This window comes from Neoarius graeffei, chromosome 11 (genome assembly GCF_027579695.1).
Source record: "Neoarius graeffei isolate fNeoGra1 chromosome 11, fNeoGra1.pri, whole genome shotgun sequence".
NCBI classification, from domain to species: domain Eukaryota; kingdom Metazoa; phylum Chordata; class Actinopteri; order Siluriformes; family Ariidae; genus Neoarius; species Neoarius graeffei.
This window is the reverse complement of record NC_083579.1, coordinates 29,857,118-29,884,108: the sequence shown is the minus strand read 5'-3', so window position 1 is coordinate 29,884,108 and position 26,991 is coordinate 29,857,118. Positions and strand designations below refer to the sequence as shown.

The 26,991-nt window shown below is 42.5% G+C and overlaps 1 protein-coding gene across 1 annotated transcript in view; it reads right to left on the bottom strand.

The window, feature by feature from the left end:
- Positions 1-5,426: 5,426 nt before the first annotated feature.
- The window catches only part of vrk1 (VRK serine/threonine kinase 1), a 69,406-nt gene continuing 47,841 nt past the window's right edge, over positions 5,427-26,991 (bottom strand). The window contains exons 11-13 of the mRNA XM_060933703.1: positions 14,771-14,943; positions 10,621-10,705; positions 5,427-5,705 (exon numbers count right to left, since the gene is read on the bottom strand). Of these exons, the coding sequence (XP_060789686.1) occupies positions 5,593-5,705; positions 10,621-10,705; positions 14,771-14,943 (371 nt within the window). The 3' untranslated portion in view covers positions 5,427-5,592. The remainder of the gene's footprint in view (positions 5,706-10,620; positions 10,706-14,770; positions 14,944-26,991) is intronic.

Here is a 26,991-nt window from a genome sequence, read left to right as displayed (position 1 = left end):
GACAGGACAGCTAAGGTAAGATCCCCCGGGACGGGACAAGAGTTCAACATCTGCGAGTGATATGTCCGTGACAGGACGGGGAGGTCACTGACCATGAGCGATAATGTGTCATGGTCACTGGCCAAGTTTAATGTTTCAGCAATAAAATATAGACGTTTAAAAGGATGCAGCAGAGAAGTGATGCTTCATGAGGTTTTAGATGAGTTACTGATTTACATGTTAGGGTCATGTGGCCTACAAATGCTCAAGCACAATGCGCTACAGTGGTGTTTGAAAATTTGCGAACCCTTTAGAATTTTCTATATTTCTGCATAAATATGACCTAAAACATCATCAGATTTTCACACAAGTCCTAAAAGTAGATAAAGAGAACCCAGTTAAACAAATGAGACAAAAGTATTATACCTGGTCATTTATTTATTGAGGAAAATGATCCAATATTACATATCTGTTAGTGGCAAAAGTATGTGAATCTTTGCTTTCAGTATCTGGTGTGACCCCCTTGTGCAGCAATAACTGCAGCTAAATGTTTGCGGTAACTGTTGATCAGTGCTGCACACCGGCTTGGAGGAATTTTAGCCCATTCCTCCGTACAGAACAGCTTCAACTCTGGGATGTTGGTGGGTTTCCTCACATGAACTGCTCGCTTCAGGTCCTTCCACAACATTTTGATTGGATTAAGGTCAGGACTTTGACTTGGCCATTCCAAAATATTAACTTTATTCTTCTTTAACCATTCTTTGGTAGAACGACTTGTGTGCTTAGGGTCGTTGTCTTGCTGCATGACCCACCTTCTCTTGAGATTCAGTTCATGGACAGATGTCCTGACATTTTCCTTTAGAATTCATTGTTCCATCAATGATGGCAAGCCGTCCTGGCCCAGATGCAGCAAAACAGGCCCAAACCATGATGCTACCACCACCATGTTTCACAGATGGGATAAGGTTCTTATGCTGAAATGCAGTGTTTTCCTTTCTCCAAACATTTCATCTCATTATCTCTAGCCGCTTTATCCTTCTACAGGGCCGCAGGCAAGCTGGAGCCTATCCCAGCTGACTATGGGCGAAAGGCGGGGTACACCCTGGACAAGTCGCCAGGTCATCACAGGGCTGACACATAGACACAGACCACCATTCACACTCACAATCACACCTATGGTCAATTTAGAGTCACCAGTTAACCTAACCTGCATGTCTTTGGACTGTGGGGGAAACCGGAGCACCCAGAGGAAACCCACGCGGACACGGGGAGAACATGCAAACTCCGCACAGAAAGGCCCTCGCCGGCCCCGGGGTTCGAACCCAGGACCTTCTTGCTGTGAGGCGACAGCGCTAACCACTACACCACCGTGCCGCCCTTCTCCAAACATAACGCTTCTCATTTCAACCACAAAGTTCTATTTTGGTCTCATCCATCCACAAAACATTTTTCCAATAGCCTTCTGGCTTGTCTATGTGATCTTTAGCAAACTGCAGACGAGCAGCAATGTTCTTTTTGGAGAGCAGTGGCTTTCTCCTTGCAACCCTGCAATGCACACCACTGTTGTTCAGTGTTCTCATGAACATTAGCCAATGGGAGAGAGGCCTTCAGTTGCTTACAAGCTACCCTGGGGTCCTTTGTGACCTCGCTGACTATTACATGCCTTGCTCTTGGAGTGATCTTTGTTGGTCAACCACTCCTGGGGGGGGGGGGGGTAAACAATGGTCTTGAATTTTCTCCATTTGTACACACTGACTGTGGATTGGTGAAGTCCAAACTCTTTAGAGATGGGTTTGTATCCTTTTCCACTGATGAGCATCAACAACAATTTTTCTGAGGTCCTCAGAAATCTCCTTTGCTCGTACCATGATACACTTCCACAAACGTGTTGTGAAGATCAGACTTTGATAGATCCCTGTTCTTTAAATAAAACAGGGTGCCCACTCACACCTGATTGTCATCCCATTGATTGAAAACGCCTGACTCTAATTTCACCTTCAAATTAACTGCTAATCCCAGAGGTTCACGTACTTTTGCCACTCACATATGTAATATTGGATCATTTTCCTCAATAAATAAATGACCAAGTATAATATTTGTCTCATTTGTTTAACTGGGTTCTCTTTATCTACTTTTAGGGCTTGTGTGAAAATCTGATGTTTTAGGTCATATTTATGCAGAAATATAGAAAATTCTAAAGGCTTCACAAACTTTCAAGCACCACTGTACAGGTACACATGGAATTGTGTATGTGATTTACATGTGCATGAGGCAAAAAAATAAATCTCTGCGATTTACCCAGAAATCACTTATCCTGTCCAAATAGTCTAGTTCATCTCAAAACACGCATAAGATTTTTGATCGCATATTAGCTCCACGAGCCTTGTAGCCCCAATGCAGATCTAAAGAAGCAACGACATCTTGGTTGAGTAAAGCAAAAAAAAAAAAAAAGTGAGGAAAAATCAGTGCTCTGGTGAACAATTCCTTTAAAAAGTACAGTACAGTACAGTACTGCGTCTTGTTCATCCAACTTCCAAAACAATTCTTCATAAGCACTGAAGAACTTTCAATAAGGTCATTCCATCACCTCAGGCTCGACAATAAGAGAGAAGTTACATACAGTGCAAATTGGACCCGATGACAACATTATTGGATTGGAGATGAGCGAACCAGACATCCACATTACCAAAAATATGAAGGGGGTCCCAGGCGCAGTTTAAACCGCTGCTGAGCGAGATTCATGGTTCCGCATGGAGCCCCTGCACCAAACCGGCACTGTTGTAGAGAAACACTGAGCAAAACACTGGATATAAATGCAGGTCAATCAATGGCCACGCTCAGGCCCATCAAAGCTGCGGGTCTGCTCCGTGTGTGGCCGATGGAGGGAACAGGTGGTAAAGATGTGTTTAAATGCCCTGCCCCCCCAAGTGCCCTGAGTGTGCCATCATTATGTGCTACTGCCCCCTACTGCGAGGCAATGGCTGTGCGCCCCCAAGGTCACTGGAAAAGAAGGGGGAAGAAAGCACACAGGGGTGCACTTTACTCTGCACGGCTGGAGCGATCGATAGCGCCCAGCAGCTCGGCTCTGAAAACAAACAGGAGAAAACGGTACTCTCTCTCTCTCTCCCCCCGTCACTGTTCAAAGGCCCAACTTGATGGCTAAGCAGATTTAACAAGACAGGGCTGTGGACTTCCTAGGATTATAAACCACAAGGTCTTGTACAGTTGTCTCTATATCTGGCAACTTTGGTCCTTTGCTAATTTCCCTCAATTTGTTATCAAACACTTGAAATACTCTGTTTTCCCACCTCAAAGCAATTGTTTTGGTCCAAGATCAAGAGTCCCACGTTCATAGAGAACCATAGCTCCAATTAACTCAGGGTTAATGGGTGAATTTTGGGCTTCTGACTTTTGCCTGTATTTAAAAACAAGGGTGTAGTCATGCCTAAAAATAAAAATAAATTTAAAAAAAGCACAACCTCACCAATATGACCTGCTCATCTTATAAGTTTATATTTAAAAAAAAAAAAAGAGCAGGTCATATTGGGGGCGGCACGGTGGTGTAGTGGTTAGCGCTGTCGCCTCACAGCAAGAAGGTCCGGGTTCGAGCCCTGTGGCCGGCGAAGGCCTTTCTGTGCAGAGTTTGCATGTTCTCCCCGTGTCCGCGTGGGTTTCCTCCGGGTGCTCCGGTTTCCCCCACAGTCCAAAGACATGCAGGTTAGGTTAACTGGTGACTCTAAATTGAGCGTAGGTGTGAATGTGAGTGTGAATGGTTGTCTGTGTCTATGTGTCAGCCCTGTGATGACCTGGCGACTTGTCCAGGGTGTACCCCGCCTTTCGCCCATAGTCAGCTGGGATAGGCTCCAGCTTGCCTGCGACCCTGTAGAACAGGATAAAGCGGCTACAGATGATATGAGATGAGATGAGGTCATATTGGTCAGGTTATACTTTTTTTTTTAACTTAAATACATCATATCAGACCCAAAACCACAAAAACAGAAAATCTGACTTTGAAATTTTTCAGATTTGTTTTGTCCAAGTGTCTTGTGCAGATTTCTCAGTCAACACAAGCATGAAATCATTTCAAGATATTTTTTTTTTTATTACTGTATTGTTTCTACATGATCAACACCAAAGAAAAAACAAACCAAAGTTTCATTGTATTGCTTCGAATAATATTTGTCTCACTGTAGAAAAAATTTATTTATGTTTAAACGTGACAATCATGTGGGGTGATGGATTATGAAGGTATTATGAAAATTAAATACAATGTGAGGGAATGTACAAAAACATTAAAAAAAAAAAAAATTATAAAGATTTGTATGCATTTTATTTATCCGTCAACAGCTCGGTGATCTCCATGTTTGTCCCAAAGTTCATACACACACCTGCAAAATCAGTTTGTAAGGACAGTTCCAGACCCGCACTGTCCACAGGGTTCCACAAGCCGTTTTGCGTTTTTTCTGGTCTGCTTAAATTTGAGAGTCGATTCCTTATTTGAATCTATCCATCCCACTAACCGATTCTTTAAACATTTTAAAACATAAAACCTTCGAGCAAAATTCTTTTCTATGAGGTCGGGTCACAAAAACCTGTTTGAGGTGAAAAAGGAACGCAGATTTCCCCCAGGAGTCTAAAGAATCAAAGGAATCAGTTTTATTCTGATTCAGATTCAACTTAATTATAAATCGTCCTTTGGACAAAGAGGAAGCAACATTTGAAATGCGGCACAATTCCTCGATCCCGGTTCACGGCAAAGTCAGCCAATCCAAATATATCTCCACTCTCTCGTTATCTGCATTCTATTCATTACTATTCAGGAAGAAAAAAAAAAACCTTTATACAAACTGTCATTTCAATCCAGACTGACAAACTCTGCACACACGTCTTTTACCTTTATACACACACCACCATCTCATCTCTCTCACTTATTCTTTGTCCTCTCAATGTCAGAAAGATGGCGCTTAGCCTTAAAAACCCTCTCTGCCTGCGATCAAACCCAATAACAAAGTTACAAGGCGTGATCCCAAGTAATGCACCCACAAGTAACTTTTAATGATCGCTCCGTGAGGAGGACTCGAGCTCCGGAGTGACAAACAGCGAGACCCAAGTGTTCGCCTTTTGTCTTCTCCTGATCAAATGGCGGAAGAGAGGAGAGGTATGGCTCACATGCATGCAGCCTCTTTCCCTGAAGAGCATCTCAGCGCCGGGATCAAAGAGCAGAGAGGAGAGAGAGCGCGTGCGAGAGAGAACGCCGCACCTCGTCTTTCATTCTACCACGAGAGAAGAGTGGGATGCGACGTGGAAAGAGTCGACATTCGGTGAGCTCCTTCAGGGATTTCCTTATCGAGGGCAAAGCAATCCCCTCTGGACCTCATCGGCACGGGCCTGATTATTCAAACCATTACAAAGGGGATGAAAATAACTCTACTCAAAGCAAGCATAGGTTTTGTTTTTTTTTTTGGTTATTTATTATATTATTTTACTGAGAATGTACTCAACATCCTGTGGAAAAAAAAAAAAAGTTAAAGAAAAGAACACGTACAGCTAAGAAACAATCCAGACTAGTCTTAAAAACAGGAAGAGAAGTTGTAACAGTTTAAAAGAGCAGAGCTATGCCGTGGTCTTGGGCCTGCCACGGGTTCTCGGAGCTCTCGTCCCTGTGGAGGTGGAGCGCTTCTTCGGACTGGATTTCTTCACGCTGGTCTTCTTCACGCCGTTCTCTTCTGCAGGACCAGAAAACAGGAACTTCACATCAAGCGAAGACTGAGATATAGACAAAACCTGATTCCTTTCACCGTTCTATGGTGTGGAAAATCGTCTTAATGCATTTTTTTAATCAAATACAGTAACAGTCAAAAGTTTGTAGACCCCTACTTTACTCATAGGTTTTTCTGCATTTTCTACATTGTGGAACAACACTGAAGACATCAAAACTATGAAATAACACATGGAACAGATATGGAATTGTGGTAAACAAAAAAAATTCATATTTTCGCTTCTTCAAAGTATTCCCCGTTTACCTTGACGCCTTTGCACACTATCGGCATTATCTTAACCAGCTTCATAAGGAAGTCACCTGGAATGCTTTTCAGTTAACAGGTGCCTCGTCGAAAGTTAATTAGTGGACGAGTTTCTTGCCTTCTGAATGCGTTTGAGATCAAACAGTAAATAGGAAACAAAAATACTCAACAAACAGCCCTATTCCACAACTATAGTAATCCATATTGTCAAGAACCAAACAACTAAGTAAAGAGAAACGACATCCATCATGACTTTAAGACATGAAGTGACTTGATTAATAAAAATAAAGAAAAAACACTGAATTCGAAAGGGTGTCCAAACTTTTGAGTGATACTGTATGTACATACATTTGAATTTTTTTTTTTTAAGAAAAAAAAACCCAAGCAAACATTAGGTTTTCTAAAAACTTCTAATGAAGATGACTTTGTCACCTGCACACTCAAGCAGAGTGAAATTCCCCCTCTGCATTTAACCCATCTGAAGCAGGGAACACACACACACACACACACACACACACACACAGCAGTGGGCAGCTATGCTACAGCGACCAGGGAGCAGTTGAGGGTTAGATGCCTTGCTCAAGGGCACTTCAGCCATGATACAGAGGGACAGAGTGCGCTGCTCATTCACTCAACTCCTCTCACATTTTTCCTGCCAGTTTTGGGAATCGAACCGGTGACCCTTTGGGCCCAAAACTGCTTCTCTATAGCCTCGGTCACAACCGGCCGTACGTGCTCCTATGGCTGGTCTACGTGCAAAAAAACGCAAGAAACGCACGGACGGCGCGCGTGTGACGTGCTGATTTTTGAGCCGTAGACCGGCCGCAGAGGTTCGTCATGTCAAACAAACTCTACGGGCGTTTACGTTTTTTTCAGGTTGCAAGACAAACTTACGGCCAATGTGCGTCTTTTTCCACGAACAAAAAAAACGCAGCGATTTGGGAAACGGCAAAAATCGCACGGCCAAAAAAAATCATACGTCCGGTTGTGACCTAGGCTTAACCTTTGGGCCCCTTTTTTTTTTTTTTAAATGCAAAAAGCTAAAGATAAACCTCCTTTTCTGGGTTATAATCAGGCCCAAATACAGAAACTTCAAATCCAGAAGTTTTCATTTCATGGATTTTGAGATAAATATCTATAAACAAAAACATTTAAAACTGGTTTAAAATTCAAAAATCACTTCAAACACCCAGACCTGGATTGTATCCTGGTTTTAAAAACACAACAAAACAAAATAAAAAAATAGCCTCAATGAGGCTGTAGAAGCCCATAAAATCGTAAATGACAGGTGGCACCACCATCTTGACAACTTTTCTGCACATCCACCCGGGGAACATCGTATGCGAGTTTGATTGAAATCCGATCAATCTTGTAGGAGGAGTAGCGATTTTTGTAACTTGTGGACGGACGACGCGTGATCGCCTAAGCTTATCCGGCCAGATGAGCTAAAAACCCCTAACCACATACATTTACACCTGAACACCCAAATCAGTTCGATCCACTCAACCTCCAGCAGCCACATTCACCTCTATGTAACGAATACAGCCGCCTCACGCAATCTGAAGCGCTCTTATAAATCAGTCTCAAATGTCTAAAATGTATTAAACTCATGATCTTGATTCATTTCTCAGTGCAATTATATTCGAGACCTGCATGAATTCAGCAGCGTTTGCACTCGTCACATAAAACAGTGTGTGACTCTTCCTCCTTATTCAGCGTGACCTCGTGTATCTGAAGCTACAGAAGAGAAAGGGGAGAAAGTACATCAGGAAAGTGACTCATGGAATGAGAAATAAATTCATCCTCAACTCATGTTTAATAATCGAAGCTAAAGTCTTAACTTCCTAATGATTAAACAAAAGATGAATGAGGTGAGTGAGTCACACGGCTGCACGAGGCGCCTCGTTCAAAACTCACTATAGTGCGCTTTTATCAAAACCCATTTGTACCCCTAAGTGATGAAAGTAGAGAAACAACAGCAAGGCTAATTACTGAAGCTGCTGTTAGTATTGGTGGTTTTGGGGAACGTTTGAATACTCCAGGAAGTGAACAGATTTCAATCCAGATCACCAGAGATGTGTTTTAAATCTAAACACCAGGATACTGTTTTTTGGGGTTTTTTTTGGGGGGGTGGACTGAAATATCATTTAGAGAAAGAAAAAAAAAAAAAACCCAAGAGTGCTCTGAGAGCACAATATCCCCAGCTGGCAACTCTGCCATAACTCTGGTAAAACGCTAGCCTGGCAAGCCAGACTAAATGTGAATATTTAGTCTGGTCTCGATCCGTAGACATTTCCGAAGGGTGTGGGAGGAACAACCCGCTGTCTTTCAAACTGTCTCTGTGCGTATAGGCCAACGCTCTGACCAATCAGCGCAACAGTGACTGTGACGTAGTCAGAGCGACAGAAAGCAGTGGGGGAGACCTTGAAATAAATAATTTTTCAAAATGCGTATTAATTAATAAACAGGTTCTAGATATTAAGAAGTTTGGAGATAATGACCACAAGTTTGTAGTCTGTACCACATACTTAACATACACTTTTTTTTCCCCCCCAAGTGTTTTTCAAGGGTTTGCTTAAACTGTTTGAGAGTTTTTATTTAGTGGTGTTTGGTGAAATAATTTCCCTTAAATTTAAAATAACGGGAAAATAAGAAACAATCAAAAAGTAATGTTTCAAAGCTGTTTATTAATTCTTCATACTGCACAAACTAGCCCCATCCTTTTGGCTACGAGCGGAGCAGCTCGTAGATCAGACTTTTGCCATAGCCGGTTGGCAAAACAGCGAAAACGTCCTTGAAAAGGAATGAGCGGAGAGCCTCTTCCTGCTCATGTTTCAACGAAAACTCCAAGTCTAATTCTTCTAAAACTGAGTCCAAAGCGGAGTCAAACGCGCGCTGTTCACTAGCCGTAGCCATCTTTCCTGCTGTGCTTTCTCCAGCGTCACGCAGCCTTGTCGTCACTCCTGCAAAAGCCCGCCCAAAGAATCCAAACAAAAACCTTGCGTTGTGATTGGCGGGCACGGTTTGATGCCCCGAGTGTTTTGTTGATATGGTCCGAGGCTAGACCCATTCGTAGGCAAAAATATTTTTGGCCGCTAGGCGGGTGGGTCTAGTTTACTAGGCTAGTAAAACGCGACTGAATTGAACGAAATTGCAATATGCGCATTACTGACGTATAAACAAAGAATCCTGGCAAGTTTTGTGAAATTTATCCAAAAATTGTGAGAGGAGTTGATTTCAGAAGGTGAGCACCCTTCCTGAGATGGACAGACAGACATCGCCACGACATAATCCCCATTCGGGCCTTTCGGCCATCGGGGGATAAAAACGATGAGGGAAGTTGATTTCAGAAAGCAAGCACACCTTGATGAAATTGCCAAAGTACAAGTTTGTTAATAATCAAGGGCAGAACTCTGGGAAAATTTACCCAGATTAAATGAAATTTCAGTATGCGTATAACTGTCATATACCAAAGCCTTCCGCCAAATTTGGTGAAATTCCTCCACAAATTGTGAGAGAAGTTGATGTCAGAAGGAAAACACACTCATGAAATTGTCAAAGTATAATTTTGTTAATCAAGGGCTGTAACTCTGGTAAAATGTGACCGAATTGAACAAAATTACAATATGCGCATTACCGACATATAACAAAGAATCCTGCCAAGTTTCGTGAAATCCGTCCAAAAACTGTGAGAGGAGTTGATTTCAGAAGGTGAGCGCCCTTCCCAGGACGGACGGACGGACATCGCCAAGACATAATCCCCCTTCGAACCTTTCGGCCAGCGGGGGATTTAAAAAAAAAAAACCCGAGACTTGTGTTCCTTAAGAGCTGCTGCTGCAGTAATCAAAGACTTGTTCCTCATGCCGTCTCATGCCCCTTTTCCACCAAAGCAGTTCCAGGGCTGGTTCGGGGCCAGTGCTTAGTTTGGAACCGGGTTTTCTGTTTCCACTGACAAAGAACTGGCTCTGGGGCCAGAAAAACCGGTTCCAGGTTAGCACCAACTCTCTGCTGGGCCAGAGGAAAGAACCGCTTATGTCAGCGGGGGGGGGGGGGGGGGGGGGGGGGGCGGAGTTGTTAAGACCAACAACAATAAGACCGCGAAAGATCGCCATTTTTAAGCGACGAGAAGCAGCAGCTGTACAAACGCGAAGTCATCCATTATTATTATTGCTGCTGCTTCTTCCATGTTGTTTTTGCTTCAATATTCGAGCCAAGGTTTATGCAAGCGTAGCAATGTAACTGACGTATACAGCGACATAGACGTATACAACGACGTAACTGACGTATACAGCAACGTAATGACGTGTCTTCTCTTAGCACCGCGAGCTATGGAAAAGCAAACTGGTTCTCAGCTGGCTCGCAAGTTGAACGAGTTGTGAACCAGCACCGGCCCCGAACCAGCCCTGGAACTGATTTGGTGGAAAAGGGGCATCAGGAAGTTTTTCACTTTGTGGGATTACTTTAACGATTGTTAAAAAGCACTTAACTAAGAAAACCACTTCCAGAACCAGGACCCTGTGCTGATTCAGAGTGTCAGGGATCTAATCGAGAGAAGATCTAATCTGGCGTGGTCAGAAGGAGAACCCGGGTAAACTGACTACAGGAAGTGAGCACTTACCCTTCTTCTGAGGTAGACGTCTCTTCTTTGCAGGGGAGCCATCCATTTTGTCATTAGATGCCTCTTTTTCTGCTGCCTTCTTTCGCTGAGGATGGGAGGGGGGAAAAAAAAAAGGGGGGGGAGAGATGGAAAAGAAATGGTCAAATCACTTGCCTACAGCATCCTTAGGGGGAGCTTGAATCTAATATTAAAAAGGGACCTTTCCTCAGTGATACGCGAGGAAACTATTACGTGTGCCTTAAGCCTTAAGCGTGACGTCTGAGCAAATGTAATTACGACTCTGCTCCCTGGCTCGCCAGCAAGCTGAAAAAATCCAGCGAGGGGGGAAAAAAAAAAAAAAAATCATTGAAATATCAAACACAATAGGTCTATTTTAATACCGCTTCAAGTGATTCGGATTTTCAAGGTCATATCCGTGACTGGAGATTACAGGTCAGAGACGCAATTTCATTCCATGCTTTAAACCTCCAAACAATCGTTTATATTTTGAGTTCATTTATTACAACGCTTTCCTCCGTTTCGGATCCTGTTCCGTGCTAATTCGAGCATGGGCTGGAGAGAGGAGCGAATGGGAGGAAATCACACAAACTGAACCCAGGGTTAGCTAGAAGATGCACTTAACGACAGCAATCAAATTCCCCCTGTCCTCCACTCAGACTGCGTAATGAATGCTCGCCTGTCTCTCGGACTCGAACCATCATCCTTTCTCCCCCCCCTTTCCTTTCCATCCCATCCCCTCCTCACATTTCCCTTCCATTTTGCCAATTGCTGCCTCATGATTACCATTCAGACCCTGCTGAGCTGAACAGATTGGCTCGATAATTACATACAATAACTGCAGTGGGCAGGTAACCCTCAGCTGGCACAGGCCAGCTCCCTGGTGGCACCTTCCATATGCAAACGGCATTGTGGGAAGGCGAGGAGAGTCCGTTGCTTCCCGTGTCGCGAGTGCACGCGCCGATTGCCGGCCCGTGCTCACTCCGAGGTTACCGTGTCAGCAAATTTGTGATACATTAGCAGGGAATAAACACAGGCACTCAGGGCCTGACGGAAGGAGGGAGCGAAGGAGAAGGGGAGGGAACTGGTCTTTGTTCTCATGGTTTGTGTGCTGGACTCTTATCAATAGTTCAAAATATACAGGTATCCGATAACTCGCTCATTTACTCGCAATTAAAGCTGATCCTGTGTAATACTGTGTACGGTAACAAGTCTAATGACCGATTACGCTTGCCAGCGATCAGACGTACTTTGCGATCTAGGTTATTTAGGTTATTATATAGGTTAATTATTTAAACAATTAATGCTCTGAAAACATCGAGAGTAGGAACTCGAGCATCTTCCTACAAGACCTGAACAAATATTTTTATTCTATCCACATTCACTGGATATGAGCAATCGCGCGCTCTGATTGGCTGAGCTACTACTAAACTATCATCTCATATACTGTGAGTAGAGAAAAACAAAATTTGGAGCGTGTTGCTGAACCAACCAAGAATGAAATAAAAACTCTATTCGAAAACAAAAACAAAAAAAGGCAACAAAATACGGAATAAAAGTATTTGATGGTAAGAATGTTTTTTTTCTTCCCCCAAGAATTATTAGCAATTTTCACAAATTGCTACTGTCATTTCACTGGTTTGTTTACATTCTAAGCGGAAATGATCTGGTCGGACATTTTGTACAAAGTTATTATTTATTCAATTTGCAAAAAATAAAAATGCTCCGTTTCTCAAAATCCAGGGAATGTGGATAGAAAAACAAAACAAAACACAGTTATTCAACAGTGTGTGTGTGTGTGTGTGTGTGTGTGTGGGGGGGGGGGGGGGGGGGGGGGGGGGTTGATCCGAGACCACTGAGCAATACAAGCGAGCGTGGTCATTAAAAAATGCTGTGAATAGCACGCGCACACACACTGAACAGTGAAAAGAGCAGGCTGAGAAACTGTCTACATTTGAGAGCGAGAGAACGCGAGAACTTCACATCTGCGAGCACTGATTCCTCTCAAACAGTCGTCATTGAAATAAAACTCCATCACGTTGTTCCTCAGCCCACAACAAGGCATCACTCCAAACAGTAGGTGTATAACGATTCACCTAATTCTCAATTCAAATCGTGATACTGGGTTCACGATTTGATTTTCCAATAAATTTTTGAAAAGGAATTAAATTAAGAAAAAAAATTTAAAAAATAAAAGCAACATTTATTTCCCTATTCTTCGTCAAAGTAAATATTAATTTTGTTAAACGAAACAAAACCCTTTCGGTTCGTTTCATTTTCTTAATAACCAACAAATTATTTACCCATAAGTAAAAGGTTGGCGTAAAATATAATCGCCTATTAAGTCAAATATTCCTTCAAAATGAAAAAAGAGTTAATGACAAATAGGCCTTTTCGCAATGAACATTTGTACTTCCTCCGTTTGCTGCGCTTTTGTTTAGTTTTCAGCAGTCTGTAAATACAGAGCTCGGACTTCCTGTTAAATCTATTTGCTCAAATCACACCACAGCGCTCTCACATTTTAGATCCGGCTTGTGTGTGCTTTCAAGGCATTACAGCTGTGTTACTGCTGGCTATGGTGAAGTTAAATGTATTCCCGGTACTGTACGTTATTACGCTCCCTGCTGCCTAACCAACACAGTTACAGCTCAGAAAAACTAAGATTATGATTAAGAGCAGACACGCAGCTTGTGAACAGGCAAGGCAGGCAACTGCTTGGGGCCCCCCCAAGAGTCAGGGCCCAAGGGCTTATTTAATTGTTTTTTATTGTTTTTATTGTTCTTTACCATTGTATTTTCACATTTGGAATTTAAAAAACTTTGGTTTCATACATTTTTCGTTGGCGTCAGATTATTTATAACATATTGGTGATGAACACTGGTCAGAAAGGCCCCCTGGAAATTTTTGCTTGGGGCCACAACAGACTCTAGAATCGCCTCTAAGAGTGTGATAATTCATTTTTTTATTTCATCGATTCGACTCATTATAAATTTGCATTGCGATTTATCGTCGCATGATGCATCGTTACATACCTACCACTCAGCATCAGACTCAAACCTGGTTAATGCTTCTGAAGGCGTTTTCACACACACCTTAAGCTGTTCACCGAGTCACTCCGAGATAAATTGATTCATTTGGTTCATCTGCTATTTGGTTCGTCTTGATTTCACACTGCACGTTATTACATGAAGCAAAAAGCAGAAAACGTAGGCTGAAGGGAGTGTAGAACTGAAATTGTTCTTTATTTACTGGTCAGAACTACGACAGGAAATGCAATCAATCACAAAACTAAGCGTGTGCAGAAATCGCAAAACAAAAATAAATAAATAAATAAAATCACTCAAGAACGAAACTAATGCCTCGGTCACAACCGGCCGTACGTGCTCCTACGGCCGGTCTACGTGCAAAAAACGCAAGAAACGCACGGAGGGCGCGCGTGTGACGTGCTGATTTTCTAGCCGCAGACCAGCCGCAGAGGTTCTTTGTCATGTCAAACAAACTCTACGGGCGCTTACGTTTTTTTCAGGTTGCAAGACAAACTTACGGCCAACGTGCGTCTTTCTCCACGAACAAAAAAAACCGCAGTGATTTGGGAAACGCCAAAAATCGCACGGCCAAAAAATCGTACGTCCGGTTGTGACCTAGGCTTAAACGAATAACTAGTTTGAAACATTTTGTGTAAAGCATCCAAGGTTGCTGGGCTTTTCCTCATAGTTACTCAGTTCAAAAATCTAAAACGGGAACTTTCTGCAGCACGACTCTCTGCTCTGTGCTTTGGTCTCGTCCTGTTTGATTCACTTCCTGAAGCTGAAATGATTCAGAGTCGATTCATTTTCTCACTCGACTTCACTCAGAAGTGGACCGATACCACCTCACTCGGGAGGAACCGCTGCGTTCTCACCGCACTGAAGCCGAGAACACACACCAGGGTTCTGTTCAAACGGACGGCTGCAGTAAACGATCGATAAATGTGGTGCGGTGTTTGCAGTTCTTAAAAGATAACTGAACCTCATGACATGCCAGCTGAATCTATTTTTTCCACTGCCGTGTCCTTTCCCACCTTGTTTTTCAGCATTTCAGAAAGCTGTTACAAAGCCGTCATGACATTTACGCCAGAGAGAGACACTCGTGACTGATGCTGAAGAGGTCTCACCTTGGCTGAGGATGGCCCCGCGCCAGACAAGGACACTGAGAAGTCCAGCTTGTCGTCATCAGTGGCGCCGATGCTCTTTAATCCCTGCTGCAAAATGCTGCGCAGCTTCGTGTAGTCAGGTTTGTCCGTGTAGCCCAGCGTCTTCACCTCCTCCATGAACTTTATTACTTCCTCTGAGAGACACAGATGTGCGGGTTAGGATTCATTAGAAAGTTCCCGGACAGCAGATTTGATTCAGACAGAACGAGATCAACTGTGAGCTACTGCTCACTTACGTTTCCCCCGCTCTCGCTTATATCAGAATGCAAGCGACCAAAGGAATAGGACACTTATTATGAATGTTGACTTCAACAAATAATTAACTCTGGAAAAAAGTAAGTAAAGAGCAGTGTTCTTCCCAGGGATTTCACACAGCATCCTGGTAAACTGTCATTTTGCTTCTTGAAATAGTGTCAAAATCCACCCTATATGTTTTGTAAATACATTCAGTCGGTAAAAAAGTCGTCGATGTGCGACAGACCTGAAAACGGTCTACACCAGGGGTGGGCAATTATTTTTTCCATGGGGCCACATGAGAAACAGAAAATTTAGTGGAGGGCCGGACCATAAGGCTGAACTAAATTCTGCATAATATTAATTGTATTTCTTTATATAAAGCAATAAATATCATTGTTTTTACAAGCTGCTAAGACTGGTAAGAGTCTGGAAAAAACGAGGTTGCCTTACAAAAAATATCATTTATTCAATCAAATTTCCCAAAACAATGGTTAACAAAATGTGAACGTTTGTATCTTTTTTTTTTTCAGTCACATTCACCCCAAAACACAATAAAGACATCACAATATTGTCTTTCTACTCCAAATATCAAGCAAGATAGATCATATTATAATAATGATGCCCACATTTGTAGTTTAATCACCTCATTTGGTGTTTTTCAGTTTTTCGGATCTGCTCTCCGCAAACTAAACACACGGCTTCATCTCTGACTTCAGTAAATAAATACTTAGCGGTCCATGTTTTGTTGAAAGCCCTGCATTCGGCATCTACCTTTCTTCTTTTTGTGGACATTTTGGGGGCTAAAGTCTTCTTGTGACCTGCTCGCAACAACGTCAATTCGGTGTAGGTATCAGATCTACAGATCGGCTCGGGCTCCGTCGCCTGCTGGTGACGTCACACTATGTGATTGGCTGGACCATTTGAAGGATGACGTACAAGTTTGTGGTTGGTCTGGACAAATTACAGAAGTAGTTATCGCGGGATTAGGTTTCGTGGGATTTCATGTCATGTTCAAATCTATGGTCATGTTCATGTCGCGCACATTGCGTTTTTGTTGAACACAACTTCAAAATAAAAGCAATGCACATTCAGAAAAGAAAAAAAAAAAAAAAGAAGAAACCGGTTGTACGAATCGCGATTCAGTCCATGCATGAGGTAAAATTAGAAAATACGTTTATTTTGTAATTTCTAATTAACCTTACGCGGGCCGGTCAGAATGAACCAAAGGTCCGGATGCGGCCCGTGGGCCGGAAAATGCCCAGGTGTGGGCTACACGGTATAGAACCCCAAGCTGAAGCTCGGTACCAAATATCAAGCAGTTGTGATTTGTAGTTGCTGAGAAAAGTGTTAGGAAAATTTTCTAAATCCACGCGATATGTTTCGTAAATACATTCAGTCGGTAAACAGGAAGTTGATGTGTGACAGACCTGAAATCGTTATACACGGTATAGAACCCCAAGCTGAAGTTTGGTACCAAGAGGCTATGATTTGTGGTTGCTGAGAAAAAGGGTGTTTCGGACGGATGGAGATACAGCGATACGGACGGACAGAGGTAAAGCCGTAACCTCCCCTTCGGAGCGGGGGTATAAAAAGTTTACAATATGTAAAACTGGCAAATTTATACAGGCTTATATTAACGAACCATTGTTTCTATAGCAACAACTGACTGACTAATGGATTTGTACAGCAGATGCTCCACACAAACAGATGAATAAATGTATGTATCTAATCTTTGAGGGAAGGAGACTTCAGGGTCAGAGCTTTGCAACACTCGCAGGTAAAGCCGTAACCAAGTTTGCCGACACGTGAAATCTCCATGATGAATCTGCGTGCATTTTTTTTTAAAATTTAACTGCTATAATATGATGGTTTTGATGGGAACCCTCAAAAATTGTCTGAGATTAAAGTTGTACATTTACAAGGCGGGGGAAAAAGGAAGAAAAAAATTTAAAAAAAACCAAAAAAACCTTTTAATATTCTATCCACATTCACTGGATATGAGCAACCGCACACTCTGATTGGCTACTCTACTACCAGGATATCAGCTCATATACCATGAGTAGAGAAAAACAAAATGGCAGAGCGCGTTACTGAACCAACCGAGGACGAAATAAAAACTACTCAAAATCAAAACCACAACAAAATATGGAATAAAAGTATTTGATGGTAAGAACGCAGTTTTTTTTTTTAAATTTATTTTTCAAGAAATTACAGGGCGTTTCAAAAAATTTGATATCATCTGAGATGTAAATATTAGGGCTGTAACGATACACCCAACTCACGATTCGATTCGTATCGCGATTTTTGACCCACGATTCGATACACCCACGATTTTTTTTTAAATGTTTTTTTAAAGTAGTAAATTTGACTTAACATTTACTTACTTACATTAACTATTTAATAACAAATAATTCAGACCACTGCAGAGAATGAGTAATATGTATGCAAAAATGAACAAATGTATATCCAAAGACTGTTTTATTTCTCAAAATAATACTGTTGAGCCGGAAGCTCTGGTTTTTTCGGTTCTGAAAAAAAGTCATTTTTCTAAATCGTGTAAATCCGTTAAGATTTTTTTTTTGGGGGGGGTGGCTCTTTCACTGTCTCACTCTCATAGGGCCAATGATTTTCTGTGATCGCGGAAAACAGATGGAAATTACGGAATTTTTATGGTGAAACATTGCTCGCGTGTCAAAACGTAACTACCGCAGAAGGCTTCCGCCCAAGCAGACATGCCTTCAGTGTTGCCAGATATTGCTAACGTTTTCCACCCCAAAATATGCTCAAAACCAGCCAAAAAGCACCTAAACCTGCCCAATCTGGCAACACTGCATGCCTTTCCGGTCAAGTGATTGTGATTGGCTTGTGGCACACCTAGCCAACCAATGAGCTGCTTGTTTACAGATTCGCTCCCTGCGTCGCAACCAGAATGGCGACCGCTTAAAAGAAATGAATGCTCTGCCAGTGGCGAGTGTGGACGTTGCGTGACTCGCAGAAGATTGCCGCAGGTCGGCGAAAAAACGACTTACTAATAGATATAAAAAATAAAAGTAATTTAAGTAAGTTTAAAATGTAATTTAAATAAAAAGTAAAGTATTCATAAATTGAAGTTTGGAAGCGCCTCTGTTTTTGGGCTGAGGAGAAGTTTGAAAGGGTGTACCGCGATTCTGCCTTCTTGTATCACGACACGGATCGTGGCTCTGCGTATCGCGATTTCGATACGCATATTGTTACAGCCCTAGTAAATATCCCAGAAACTACACGGTCAAGGCAAATGAAACTGAACAGGCTTAATGTTGAGCAATATAAGATTTATTCCTCAAAATCTGAATGAGAAATTCAAAAAAGGTATGTGGATTCCATAAACGATTTCACAAATTTTCAATATTGGTGAACCCGCTCGACCGTCTCTTCCGATGCTGGTGGTCGTCCAGATCCTTTTTCCCTGCACGCACAGCCGTCCTCTTAGAACTTTTTGTGCCGTGTCCAAATCTGCATTGCAGTTGGTGCATTTTTAGAGAATTCGCTCATAAATGCACGCTGCACGGTCTTGCTCGAACGTACTCTAACACACAAAACGCTTTCTCTTTTCCAGTGAATGGCATTTCTATACCTAAAAAAAAAAATAAGATAAAATTTTGACCTGTTTCCACACATGCTGTTAAAATTTGAGGTCAACTGAACGAAAATTGCCAATGTTATTAGATTGTGAAATGATATCAAATTTTTTGAAAACAACCTGTATTATAGCAGCATTGTTCACAAATTGAACTGAAATGTAAAAGGAAGAACTAAATAAACGTCTAAAGCTATTCTACACCTCAGCACGACGGCACTTTCTACAAAAAAACAACATTAAAGTCAATTCGTGCAGGTTTTTAACTCGTCCGCTGAAATGGAAATGATTTTGTCTAGCCTGGCAAGCCAGACTAAATGTGAATATTTAGTCTGGTCTCGCTCGTAGACATTTCCGACGGGTGTGGGAGGAACAACCCGCTGTCTTTCAAACTGTCTCTGTGCGTATAGGCCAACGCTCTGACCAATCAGCGCAACAGTGATTGTGACGTAGTCAGAGCGACAGAACGCAGTGGGGGAGCCAGCTGGTAGATCAGACTTTCGCCATAGCCGGTCAGCAAAACAGCGAAAGCGTCCTTCTTGAAAAGGAATGAGCGGAGAGCCTCTTCCTGCTCATGTTTCAACGAAAACTCCAAGTCTAATTCTTCTAAAACTGATTCCAAAGCGGAGTCAAACGCGCGCTGTTCACTAGCCGTAGCCATCTTTCCTGCTGCGCTTTCTCCAGCGTCGCGCAGCTTTGTCGTCACTCCTGCAAAAGCCCGTCCAAAGAATCCAAACAAAAACCTTGCGTTGTGATTGGCGGGCACGATTTGATGCCTGGGGTGTGTTGTTGATATGGTCCGAGACTAGACCCACTCGTAGGCAAAAATATTTTTGGCCGCTAGGCGGGTGGGTCTAGTTTACTAGGCTAGATTTTGTCAGATGTTTTGTATAGAGGTTTTTCACCTGACGTCAGAGGGTCACGTGACGCCCCGGTGTCCACCATTTTGAAGGTCAGGCTAGCTAATGTCAACAACATAGCTAGTATGTTACTGTAGCAATGCTTACGTTCAGTCATTTGGATGACTGTTAAAACCTTTCAGTCTCAAGTTTTTCCTTTACTGTATTTACTAGTTTACTGAGCTAGCGCGCTCGGGCAGGCCGGGAACTAGCACGCTCGGGCAGGCCGGGAACTAGCGCGCTCGGGCAGGCCACAGCAAATTTATAACGGGCCATGTCTCAACAGACTAAGAAGTTATTTCAATGACATTTAATAACATTTTGTTTATCCTGAGGACCGAAAGTAAATGAAAATGTGAACGAACCTTAGCTGTAATAAGATGGCGACCACCGGCTCCAGGGACGACCCGCTGATGTAGGCCGCTGACACAAAATATTTGTAGGTATCCAAACTCTTATACGCTTTCAGATCAATACCTGTGTATGGCGATGGGTTTTTAACGACATAGGTATACAGATCATGTGGGATACAGATATACAGGTATACAGATCTAGCGGGAGTCGCCATTGTTGTGACCGCCAAAATGGCGCCATCTACTTGTCGACATGGCAACGGTCACGTGGGTCGAAAACCTCTATAAAAGTTCTTATTTAACAAATTTGCAAAAAATAAAAAATGTTCCGTTTCTCAAAACGGAAAGCTCAAAACTCCATCTCGTCGTACACGGCTTAGAGCCATCAGCTCATGTACGCCTCAATTTCGTGGAATAACTTAAATATATAAAGCACTCTGGAGCAACTCCTGTTGCTTTTTAAACGTGCTCCAGAAATCAAGTTGGCTTGACTTACTGCACTCCATCGGTGATTATTTTCCTCCCCCAGCATGCCTCCGAATCCCTCACGCCACACACACTTGACTCTCCTATGTGTTGGTATGCATCAGTGAACCAAACAATCCAGACTGTAAGACTGACAGAAAGTCGAACTTCTGCCCGCCTCTGTGTAAAGAACTATTTCCATTTCACAAACTCATAAAAGAGGACGGTGTGTGTTTAACACCGCACTGGGAATTGAGCATGCTTCCTGCACTGGCATCTCCTCGCAGCAGGCGCTGGCACTCTGACCTTCAGGCTAAGTTTAGTGGAAAAAGAGGGCGACAAAACATCACAGGCTGTTTCTTATTCTTCGCTGCTCGCAAACGGTTGTTTATCGTCGGCTGCTCAAATTGTCACACCAAACAGAATTAGCCATGATGGCCTCGCTAAACGCGCCGCCTCCCGTCACCTCGGCGTTGGGACGAGACGTGCACAAGCAAGACAACAGCCCGAGGAGGGATCTCTCCTTCTGCTGTGTGCCTGTCACCGAGCTTCAGAAGTGCCATCGCATCATACGGCGAGCAAACGGTTCCTCTGACACGTTTGATTTAAGGGAAAAAAAAAAAAAAAAAGTGAGGGAGTCCTAAAGTTGTGCAAAAGTAAGTTAACAGCAAGTTACAGAGTGACTACATGGAATGAAATAAGCAGAGATACAATCCGAAAAAAGTGATGCAGACGTCTTTAGGTTTCAGGTCATTTCTGCAAAACAACGACTCGGGACACGCCTTCAAAATCTGCATGTGCAATTTAAATATTTGAATATTAAATGAGTCTGTGATTTTATTCCGTTAAGACCAGTAGCTAAACACAAAGGGTGAAAATTGTGCAGCCGCCTTCATGTCTTAGTTTTAGAAGTTTATGATTACTCTTGGCATAATATTGTTTTATTTTATCTGATATTAAGCTTGATCTGGATTTCTGAATTTTGTTATCCTCTTCCAGGAATTTTTTTTTTAAAAATCCAGTTTTGGGATGAATCTCAAACGGCTTCTTATCAGCTACGCATGCTCTCTTCATGGAACAACACTAATGGCATATAATAAATGTCCGTCACACATAAGATTTTTCATTCTGCATCGATGGTCACTCTGTTACTCCCTCCCCCCGGTCAGAAATCTTGGAATCTACATGGACCCTGCACTTTCCTTCAAGTCACACATTAACCATGTCACCAAAACATCTTTTTTCCATCTACGTAACATAGCACGTCTACAACCCATTCTCTCCTCCTCGGCTGCAGAAACACTAATCCACGCCTTCATCACCTCCAGACTTGACTACTATAACAGCATCCTGTATGGCCTCCCCTCCTCTGTTCTCCAAAAGCTGCAATATGTTCAAAACTCTGCTGCCCGATTGCTCACTCGATCCCCCTCCAGAGAACACATCACCCCCATCCTCTGTCAACTTCACTGGCTTCCCATTAAAGAGCTGATGACACGAACATGACTCTATGCAATTTCTTAAATAAACTATACAACATGGCAAACATGTTAGATTTCTGTTATAATTACGTGAAAAGAAGCTGTTGTTACGCAAATATCCAACTTTTAATTGCACAGCGCAAGAAAACTGGGTCCGTGGCTCGCGGCCATGCTGTGACGTCAGCGGGAGAACACGCTGCGGTTCACTGGCTGGTCTACTCTGGTTCTACTCAATGGAAATGGCGCATGAAAACGCCGGTGAACTCTGTAGTGCTAGCTCTTCCTCTTCTGGGAGTCTAGAATTGTGTTGATCTCTTCCGAATAGAATCTATGATAGCCTACCCTCTTTACCCTTTGCCTCTCGTTGCTAGGCGGCAGTTACATGAAAGCCGCAAGCTTTCACAAGCAAATACATGACTGATATCACGCCGACTTTATGATTGCATTTATGATTATCATGTAGAATCTATAGCTCTACGTACCTTTATCTTATGTCGTTTCACAACACATGTTCTGACAGGAGGACTGTCTTTGGATCCGGCATAGCTACTAGTAGACCCCCTCCGGAATACTGGCAGTGTTGCCAGATTGGGAGGAATCCCGCCCAGTTGGGCGGTTTCAAGTGCATTTTGGTGGGTTTTGAACATATTTTGGGCTGGAAAACTTCAGCAGTATCTGGCAACAGATCTGGCAACAGATACTGCTGACGTTTTCCAGCCCAAAATATGTTCAAAACCCACCAAAATGCACTTGAAACCGCCCAACTGGGCGGGAAACCTCCCAATCTGGCAACACTGTGTAGGCACTGCTGATGGTAGTAACACACGTTTGTGCTGAACTGAACACCCAAGAGATTCTTTTAAGCTGGGAAGGGTGTCAAAACAATCCAAATCGAAGTGTTCAGAGCACAGGACGGATGTTGGTGAGGGCTCCCACTTGTCACGAGTGTGCCTGACTTGCTTCACCCACTTCGCATGCAGCTCGGGATCTCTGGGAAACTTGAATAAACTTACCCCATCCTTGTAGGTTTTGGAGCAAAAGCCGGCAACACAACGCGAAGGCATAATAACTATATATATATAATAATGTATAATAATGTCTAATAAAAATACTAATAATGATAAACTGAACACCTGTCGGATCAACAACAAACTGGTAAGTGAGGAGGAAGGTTCTTTCGCTGACGTCATATAGCTCCTCCTCCTCATTCGTCTCCTGGGTGCTGCAGCCCCGTCAAATTTGCCCAAATAGCCGCGTTTATCATCATAACTTGTAAAATAGGCGCCTTCGTGAATTAATATATGGATCATCAGGAATTACTTATGTTATAAAACATCGCCAAAGATGTCAAAAACGTGTCATCAGCACTTTAAACAACGTATACATTTCAAGATTCTCCTCATCACTTACAAAGCTCTTAATAACCTCGCTCCCCCATACCTGACTGATCTCCTCCAACGCTACTCTCCTACTCGCCGACTACGCTCTGCTGACGCAAACCTTCTTACCCCCATCACCAGGACCAAATATCGTACAATGGGAGACAGAGCCTTTACCATTGCTGCCCCAACTCTCTGGAACTCTCTCCCACAAGCCATCTGAAACTCTGATACACTGCTGTCCTTCAAAAACCAACTCAAAACTCATCTCTTCAATGCTACTTACAATACTTTTACACATCATCTTCCATTATCATCCACCCTTTTTCCCTCTGTTTTCCCTGTGTGCGCGCGCGTGTTGTGTGTGTAATTTTTTTTGTAAAGCGTCTCTGAGTGTTAAGAAAAGCGCTATATAAAACCAATGTATTATTATTATTATAATAATCAGAACTGCTGTTACAGAAAATCCAACACTTTCTGACCAATCAGAATCGAGAATTCGACAGCTCTGTGGTGTCAAGTGTAATACGACGACTAGTTTGCTGTGAGCGAGAGCCACACACACACACGATCCTCTGCCTTCCTCACGCACAGTGGTCACACGCTCTCGAAAGTTGGAGTGAGAATATGTAGGGAATTAGCGCAGGGTCAGTCCATTAGCACTTATTACTGCTAAATCAACGGCTGTGCACTCACGCTCCACACTGCTGTTTACGCCACACAAACAGGAAGCCATTCGGACCAATTAATACTTCGCCGACACACAAAAGCGCATCCTCTTCTGCACACATCACAGGTGCTTTTTAAGAGCTCGGGAGTTCGGTCGGGATTTGCGACTTGCCTTTGATTAATCTGAGCTATAAAAATATTTTATTCATGGTTTCCTGAGACGAGTCATCCTGTAACATGGGGTACATTCCATGTGCACTGATTTACATTTCCAATTATAATCCATTTTCTTCAAAAATATCACTTTAAGCCTCGGTCACAACCGGCCGTACGTGCTCCTACGGCCGGTCTACGTGCAAAAAATGCAAGAAACGCACGGAGGGCGCGCGTGTGACGTGCTGATTTTCGAGCCGTAGACCGGCAGCAGAGGTTCTTTGTCATGTCAAACAAACTCTACGGGCGCTTACGTTTTCTTCAGGTTGCAAGACAAACTTACGGCCAACGTGCGTCTTTCTCCACGAACAAAAAACACAGCGATTTGGGAAACGCCAAAAATCGCACGGCCAAAAAAATCGTACATCCGGTTGTGACCTAGGCTTTACCTCTTAATAGAAAGCATGTTATAATAATATCACGTGTGTTGTGCGCATCCTGTGCTTCGTTTAGCTGGAAACTTGTCATGATATTCCTAAATTGACAGTTCATGCTCGATCCGTTTGTCAGTTGGAGTCAAAATGACGAATAAAACCCAGGAGTATAAATACGGAGGTGATTATAGAAAATCGTGCGCTCTGGTTGGTTGAGAAATTCGGACTATTTCTCGATAATCACCTCGAGCGACTCGGCAAAATGGCGGCCAATCGCTTTGTCAGCCTAAGTGAGGAAGAATTACAAATTACGAAAGAAAATGCTGTTCCTAAAAGCACTGAAGTTGTTACGACGTTTGGTCGAAAACTATTCGAAGGTAAGGCGGAGTTGCGATTGTTTAGAAATGGATAAAATAAAAATAAAAAAAGTATTTTATGCGAGTCAGCGTAGATGAGTGACAAGTTTGCACCACGCCTTTATTACATTCGCATGCCGCTTTTGAAGTTTGAAATAAAATTGTTTTGGAAACGATTCGACTTTGTCTCACGTATTATTCATTGATATTGACTTCACCTTCTGCAAATAATTGTTAGTCAACTTTTTTTTATCATTTCTAAATTCGAAATATTAAAAGATAACTCATTTTACATCGAGCTCCTCATTTAAATATCAGTTTATTAATGTCAGCAAAGCTTCCGTCAATTATTTTACTCCCCCTGCGACTTTGTTTTGAGGAGGAGTCAGATGTGAGAATGCGTGATTCACTTTGCAGAATAAGTAGTGAAATATGCGACTGCCCTACTGACAGTTCAGGTCTGCATCACGGAGCAGTTTCCTGTGTTGCTTAGGTTGCCAGCACTAACTTTTCAGGGTTCCTACAGGTTTCTTCAAGTGAAATTCAAGGCTTTTTAAGACCATTTATACACAAATTCAAGACCTAATTTCACTACTACACTAGACTACACTAGCAACGGGCTGGCTGGCATTAGCCATGCTAGGTAGTTGGCTAACGTTGACTGCTGCTTCGGCTGGCCGAAAAACACTGGCGATGGAAGGCGTTCGCTGTTCCTCTTTCATACATGCTATGTGTTTTGATGATTTCGCGTGCGATTCTAGCACCTTCACGCCGAGTTTAAACGCCCTTTTACACACACAGCAAAACGCCTCGAATACATTGCCATCGACAGGTTTTACCCACTCACGAAATGAAATATGATGCCTCCATGCCTCGTTAAACTTACATTTGCCCATTTTTCCATAGATAGGCCTATATGTAGGCTATAGACTTTTCGTTTATACTTTTAGACTTAATTCTCCAGACTTTCCTTTTATCGCGCGCCAAACAAGTTCAGGGATGTGTGTTCGAAGAATTTTGCCCTTGGGGTGTGCGTGCGATAGCATGGTTCCGCCCACAGCTCCAGTTCTGCCACTTATTTACTTACTTAGGCCGCCGGTACATTATTTACCAAAATAATGGCGGTTAAGATATTAAAAAATAATGAGAAATTCTATACGGAGAAGTTACATACTGTGCACAGATTTTAAGATATTAAAATTCAAGGCTTTTTAAGGTATTATTTCCAAATTCTTAAATTTAATGCTTTTAAGGCTTTTTAAGACCCCGCGGGAACCCTAACTTTTGTCATCCAATCACCATTAAAGTTTTACTCGTCCTTGCACACATTTTAGTCGTCTCGGACTAAATAAAGCTCTGGGCAAGTGGAATTGTTTTTCGGGCATGTTTTGGGTGCTGCTTGCCCACTGGGCAAGTATGACTGGGAGTTTTTTTTTCTTTTTCCAAGGACTGTGTATTTATGGAAGTGTATTTAAAAAAAAAAAGAAAAAAAAAAAAACACACACACACACACACGTACGTGTGTATTATATATAAAACCCAATACTTCAAAAAAAAATTTGTGAAACATCATTGTACATGTAGCAGCAGAATAGACTCAAAAGTTTAAAGAAAAACTGTATTTTACTGAATTGCAGGATTTTAATCAAACGATTAATGACAGATCTTCTGTCCGTGGACTTCTGACTGTTGCACGTTTTAAACTGGCATCTATGGGTGGCAGATCTTTCAGTGTTGCTGCTCCTAAACTGGAACTCGTTACCACAATCGCTTCGTGACTGTTCTACTCTCTCTTCCTTCTGGAGTTCGACTTGGCTGTGAAAGAGGTTCAGTGTAAAAATTTCCAAAAACCCAAAACTTTGAAAAGTATGGAGTACTTCAAATTATAGCAGCAGTGGGGCTCTGCACGAGCTTGCCAGAAAAGGTGAAGTCACCACGTGTTATCTCGTCATGTTTCTTAAAGTCCATGTCAAGCAAATTTAGAGGTTTGTTTCTAAATCTGAGGAAACAGTTGCTGAAAATGTGAAAAAAAATAAAAATAAAAAATTACGACTGAACTATGTAGTACTGAACCGTCATTTTTGTGTTCGGGATTTTTTGGGCAAGTCAGAAATCATGGCTCGATGACGCACTGGAATCA